The sequence below is a fragment of the Jaculus jaculus genome, chromosome 6, assembly GCF_020740685.1.
Source record: "Jaculus jaculus isolate mJacJac1 chromosome 6, mJacJac1.mat.Y.cur, whole genome shotgun sequence".
Classification (NCBI taxonomy): Eukaryota; Metazoa; Chordata; class Mammalia; order Rodentia; family Dipodidae; genus Jaculus; species Jaculus jaculus.
Window position 1 is genome coordinate 63,038,506 of NC_059107.1, and position 6,315 is coordinate 63,044,820.

Consider the following 6,315-nt stretch of genomic DNA (forward strand, 5'->3'; position numbering starts at 1 on the left):
TGGGCCTTATACAGAAGGAGAAATCAAGAGTGTATGTTTCTTACTTGTGCCTTGATAGAGGGTTGGCAAGAGCAAGATGCAGGGCTGTGTGTTAAAGCTAAGAGATATCATGTTGAGGACTGATGCTTCCATGTAACTGTCTTTCCTATGGTTCTCTCCCAATGACTTCCTTCTCTAGGATATCTAGAGAGTAAGTATACTGTTCACTTGGGCTTTTTCTATCACTGTGAGGCAAGTCTTTCTGGGTTCCCACTGACACTAGTGACTATACTAACATCCCTACCCTTTGAGTTATCTCCATCATGACAAACTAATCTTCTAAACTGGGCTGGTACCAACCAGCTGGATGCCTCCTCTGTCCTCGATCCTTAGAGTGACCCTTGGCTTACCAATTCCTTTGGGGCTGGGAGTGGTGGCATGGATTTTTCCCACCAATGCATTAAAGGATTGCTCCCATTAAGCTTCATGGCTAGCTTGGTGCTCTTGCTGCTGCAGAGCCTGAAATTCAGCCCTGACAGAGGATCTCCTCAACAGTCTTTCTTTAGGGAATGAGGCCTACACTTCAAGATCTAAAACCCATGCCTCACATGCAGATTCCCCAGGAAAGGGTAGGCCCCGAGCTCTTGTGGGAAAGCACTTCAGTCACTTGTTTCTCTCAGGATCCTGTACTCCTCTTCCCAAGTCTAGATCCAAAGAGTACTCGTTCACCCACATCCTTGCATCTGCAGTAGGCTAGGGTGGCGAGCTCAGGAGACCCAGCCTATAAAAAGGCAGTGTTTCGAGCCCTGGAAACAGTGGGCCCTAAAAGCTTCATACCCAACACAAGAGGAAAAAAGCCACTGGATCACTGAAGTATACATTGTCCGCCTTTAGAGGAATCTCTCCTCCCCACAGTAGCTATGCCATTGAGCCTGATAGTCTCTCTGTTCCTGCCAGGCCCTTCTTAGAGAAGTTACACTCAGAAAAACCCAACACTTGCTGCTGGCATCCAGGAGAAAGGAGATGTCCTGTGTCACTGAGATGTAGCCATAGCCACAGTGAAAAGGATATTGGGTTTATCAAAAGGAATAGGAGGTGATCATTTCTGAGTGTAAACCATATGCTGATTCCAGCTGTAGGCCTCAGTGCTCAAGAAGTCCCTTGGAGCACAAGAGTGGGAAGACAGCCCTGGCTGCCTGTTCCTGGGCTGCTATGAGTTATGACATTGGTTAAACCAAATGCCCTGGGAGTGCAGAAAGCACTTCTGGGCACTCTCTCATTCTGTCCTGTTTGTTTAATGTTGTCGTTTAGGTTTCTAGCTTGCCCAGCAGAGAAAAGGAAGTCCTTTAGAATAATCCAAAACCATGCTGGTTCCACAGACATAATTGTGCAACTAGTGTATAAGGAGCCAAGTATAGTGATTATGAGAACTGTGAGGGCCCTTGGGCTTTCTCCGCTATACAGTTACCTCTCCACATGTGGGTGGGGCTCTGCGTGTGTGTGATGAGTAAGCCCAGCCTGAAGGAATGACTCTGAGCTTAGTCTAGGGAGAAAAGAACCACAGCTGTCTATCTAGGGGATATAGAAGTACTTAAACACATATCTTGTGTATATCATGTATGTGGTTTATTGATACTTATGTGAATCATATACACAGTGCTCAATTCCCTTGGGAGCTCTACTTTTGATTCACTGACCTCTAATATGCCCCTCTTCCAAGGACTGCCTATGGAGGTGGGGATGGGGTAGAATGCCCAGGAATAGCCAGAGACCTTTAGAAGTATACCTAGGGGTAATTTACCCCCAGGGCAGCTTCCTTTCCTTCCCTCTTCTGGCATGACTACATGTAGCCCAAAAAGCCATGAAAGTTACCCAGCTTGAGGACAGTGTCACACAATGGCCTACCATTTTTTCTGCTTCACTTTCTAAATTCTATCTCTGAGATCCCAGCAGGCTCATAAAATACTGAGTGGACCAAACATTTGATAGGACCCTGGTGGCCAGACATGTCACAGGAGTCTGTGACATGTCTCAGACTCCTATAACAGTTGGCCAGGAAAGTAGGTGGGACAAGTGTGAGGGACAAAGCCAGCTCTTATTGCCCAAAGGTAATTGAAGTCAGAAAGTTAGCACCCAGTGGATAACTCCATAACTACTAGAGAGCTTGACAATGGACAGATATAGTTTGGCCCCTTCCACTGTGGATAGTGACTCAGGTACATCTTGCCACTTCTTCCTGCAAGTTCTCTTTCTAGTATCTCCTTGAACACTTGGCTCTCTTTCCTCTGTTTAGGATGAAAGATACTAGCCGCAAGAACAACATGTTTGCACAGTTTCGGAAAAATGAGCGAGACAAACAGAAACTGATTGACACTGTGGCCAAGCAGCTCCGAGGACTCATCAGCAGCCACCACTCCTGAATGCCAGTCTCGGCTGCCACGTCCGTGGTCTAGGATGTCGCCCAAGCTGGCCCTGCACTTGTGCATCTTTCCTCAAAGAGAGCATATGTATTTTTTTATTAATCCCTGTATAGTATTCACATAGTTTTCCCTATCACAAGAGAGGCACAAGAATAAGCAAGGACAGGAGATGCAACTCAGTGGGGTTCAGGAGAAGTCCCTGCTGCACTGCCATGTTATCCTAGGAAGGTGGCATCATCAGTCCAGTATAGGGAGCTGTCTCAACCATTGTCCAAAGCTTAGGCTAGCGCCCAGGAACTTCATGAGCTAAGCAGGTGCCTGGCCCTGGGAGGTCAGGTGAGGTGAGATAGTGAAAGGAGAATAAAGGGTGCCCTGATGTTTCTTGACACAAGGAAATGTGCCAACTCAATATGCTAAAGCCATGCTCAATTCAGGGTGCCCTTCTCTGCTGCCTGACTCAAATCAAGCGAGTGAACAAGCATGGCATGTGGCAAGATGGCTACGTTGTTTTTGTCTAGGTCTGACCTGGGCCTATGGCTTGGGGCAGAGTAGAGCCATTCCCCATGGAGGGGGGAAAGTTGGGTTTTTCTAGGTATTAAAAGCCAGTTTGAGGCAAGATCCCAGCTCCTGTCTCTCTATCTCTGTCCCTTCTTCATGGTCAGAGCACTTGACACCTGGCCTTGGGAAGTGAGGTGAGGTAGTAAAGGGACACTAATAGGTGCTAATGGGAGTCTCAGACTTGCCTCAAGACTTCATTGAGGTTGGCCATATCTTAGAAGCCTGAAAATAGCCCTTACTGTAACATTTGCTAAAACTTGAGGATTTCTTGGGATTACTCATACATGTTTTAAAAGCAACCTTATGACCACTGTCTTTAAAGGAAATGTCACCAGGGCACAGCCATGACTGGAGCTACCTCCACTGTAAAGTGCACAGGGCTATGGCCAGCAGTTTGTTGTCTCTGGCCTAACTGTCATTTGCTGAGTTATTTCAAGGATAGAAAATTTTTCTTGCTCAAAGCCAAGACTTCCATTCTCTTCTGAGTCTCTTTTGGCCTAATGATTGCCTGCTATTCTGTCCCCCACCTCTGGAGCACGAGTCAGCTTAGCTTGGAGCTATGTTCCAGATGGACTCCTGAGGCTTGGTATGAGGGCTTTGCTGGGTGGTCAGTCAGAGGAACCTACATACTTCAGGAAGCTGTTGGTAAGAATATAATTGTGCATTATTGAATGCTGAGCAGCTACATGGGTGTTTGCAGCTTTGATTAGCAGGAGGAAAGAATTGTCAGCCAGAATTATTCACTACCTTCCTCAAGTGCTGACTGCTTGCAGGGAAAGCAGTTCTTCTGTCTCCATCTCCCACCTTGGTCTCCATCCCAGCTAGAGCAGCCCCGCAGTTCAGAGACCAGGCCCCTGAGTTCCACAGAGTCTTGTTGTGGCTCATCTTGAGGGGCAGCTGGCTAGGAAAAGGGCCATGAGCTAATGCTGCCACACAAGTTGGCATCTCCAAGTCCTGGGTTTCAGAAGAGTGAGAAATAATTTCACTATCTGAAGCCCCACTATTTGAGAAGGAGCCAGAATCCTTTGTTGCTAGTGCTCCATGTGCAAGACCTCATCAGCCTTCAGTGCTAAGATTTTCAGTGGAGAGACTCTTGGGATGTCATAGTTTGTCCTTCAAAGAGTCCTGTTGCTACCCTGCTACCCACTCAGTGCCTCAGAAGAACTGCTATAGGACAGGGCTCCTCTACTTTCAGTACACAGTTCTGCTAAAGGCAAAGCTTGCGCAAGCTCAGGACACATAAAGATGGCCACACCGACATACGTCCTCTTGGCTGTTAGTCTGTCTGTATTCTTCCCTAACAGTACACTGCTTCTGAGTTATGTGCAGAGCCCCTCTTGATGAGCCAGAAAGGCAAAAATAGGGAGCAGTGATGTCAAAGTTGTTTCCAACCAGTGACATGGGAATTGTTTTTTTTTTTTTTTTTGTCCATGGTCCTATAGCTCAGCTAGCCCCTGAGGTCTTGAGCACAGAATGTATGCATGTTTAGGGTCCTCAGTCTCCTTAGATCCAGCCTCAAATGCTAACAGACCAGGAGGTGCCCTGGAGCTGCCTTCTAGTTACCATGAACTTTTGGCCTAATTCTGGGAGCACCAGATCCACATTTCTGTAAAGTATCTGGTGTGGGGCCCTTGAGTGTTAGGCAGCTGGCTCCATTTTGCTGTTCATGAAGAAATCACTTTTAGTAGACAAGGTGATGCTGATAAGCATGGGGAAGAGTTTGAACTGCTCATAGAACTCTGCAGAACCCCTGTTGGCAGAAGAAGTATCCCCAGAGAATCAGTCACATACCAGGCCTGATGGTCCTCCAATACTCCAAGTCATCTAGCTTCCCTCCACCTAGCTCAGTACATCCCAGGCCCAGGGTGGCACTGAAGTGGCCACCAAAATCTTCTTCCTCAAACCTCTGAACACAGGTTCTGGGGCCTGCTTCCAAAAGCATCCCATCTCCCGGGCCACCTTCTGAATACTTCCAGTGCCTCTCTATCTCTTCTCTTCTCTCTCTCTCTCTCTAGCTCTCATTCTCTCTCCTTCTTTTTCTCCTCCTCGCTCTCCTTCTTCCCTCTCCCCTTCCTTTCTTCTCTTTTCTTTGTCTGCATTTGGCATCGGTAATTACTTTTCACTAATGTGTTGGAAATGGCTGTTTTATTTTGCACAGCTAGTTACACAGTTACGGGGAAATGTAGTGAAGTCTCCACTTGTGAAAGGAAGCCTTTCCTGTGCAGTCACTGGAAAAGCTGCCGCTGCAGATGGCCCCATGGTGGGGACTCCCCGGTGGAGCAAGCATGTGTATTCTCTCATACATAGCCCTCTTTTAACTGGTTATTAAACAACAGCCTACATACTGGTTTCCAAAACCAACATGTGTCTCATGTTTTTTTTGTTCGTCCGTTTCTTTTACACAGTGCAGCTGTGGTTGGGGACTAAAACTGGGTGGCAGGCATTATGTCCCCATCTATTTGACTGAGGATGAGAGCAGAAAAGAGCCTGATATGGAGGGACTTTGGAAGTGTCCCTAAGGACTGGGCTTAGTTTTACTATCTATTTAGCAGCTACTGGCTGGCATCATCAAGAGGAATGATTTGAGCTAGCGAGATGCTCGGTGGGTAAAATGCTTTCTGCACAAGTGTGGTGACCAGAATTGTGATCCCCAGCACTCATGTAAATGCCAGGCTGGGTGGTGCACACCTGCAATTCCTGTGCTTGGCAGGCAGAGACAGTGGATCCCTGGGACGAGCCAGCCAGCCAGGCTAGCCCAATCAGTGAGCCCTGAGTTCAAGGGAGAGACCCTGCCTAAGTAAATAAGGTGCCGAGGGATTGAAGAAGACCCTCACCATCACATGGCTGTGTGCCTACACATGGTAACATGCACATACCTCACACATATGTATACACACGGCTTGAAATACCTGATTTATGTGGAATACTGGGTTGGGCCTTGTGGATCCAAAGAGCTTTTGATCACCAACCCTGCACAGAAAGGTTCCCAGTCAAAGTGGAATGATACAGCATTACCCAGATCAAAGCCAGCTGGTAGGAGGGGAGCCAAGCCACACATGGTGTGGAGAAGGCTCTGATAGTTAAGATTGCATAGAGAAAGTGGGTGTTCCTTAACTCAGCCTTGAAGGAATTCGCAGTTATGAGAGTGAGGTGCAGGCCCCATTGGAATGAAAAGTTGTCCCTAACCTGTGTGTCCTGGAAGAAGTAAAGGACTTTGTGAACACTTCTGCAACCATAGTAAGACCAGAAATGTCAATGTAGTAGACCCAGCATGCCCATGCCTTGGGCTGGCATGGAAACCATGGGAAGAGGCTGAAAAGAACACCTATGACACTGGCATGGGCTTTGCTGCCTGGGA

At 47.4% G+C, this 6,315-nt stretch overlaps 1 protein-coding gene across 4 annotated transcripts in view; it reads left to right on the top strand.

Moving 5' to 3' along the window:
- The window catches only part of Exoc6b (exocyst complex component 6B), a 672,146-nt gene extending 666,828 nt beyond the window's left edge, over nt 1-5,318 (top strand). For 3 of the 4 annotated variants that reach the window (XM_045152123.1, XM_045152124.1, XM_045152125.1), the window contains 2 exons: nt 179-190; nt 2,273-5,318. In XM_045152123.1, coding sequence (XP_045008058.1) covers nt 179-190; nt 2,273-2,399 — 139 coding nt within the window. In that variant the 3' untranslated portion in view covers nt 2,400-5,318. The remainder of the gene's footprint in view (nt 1-178; nt 191-2,272) is intronic. The other variant, XM_012951116.2, reaches the window with a different exon arrangement.
- The last annotated feature ends 997 nt before the right edge of the window (nt 5,319-6,315 follow it).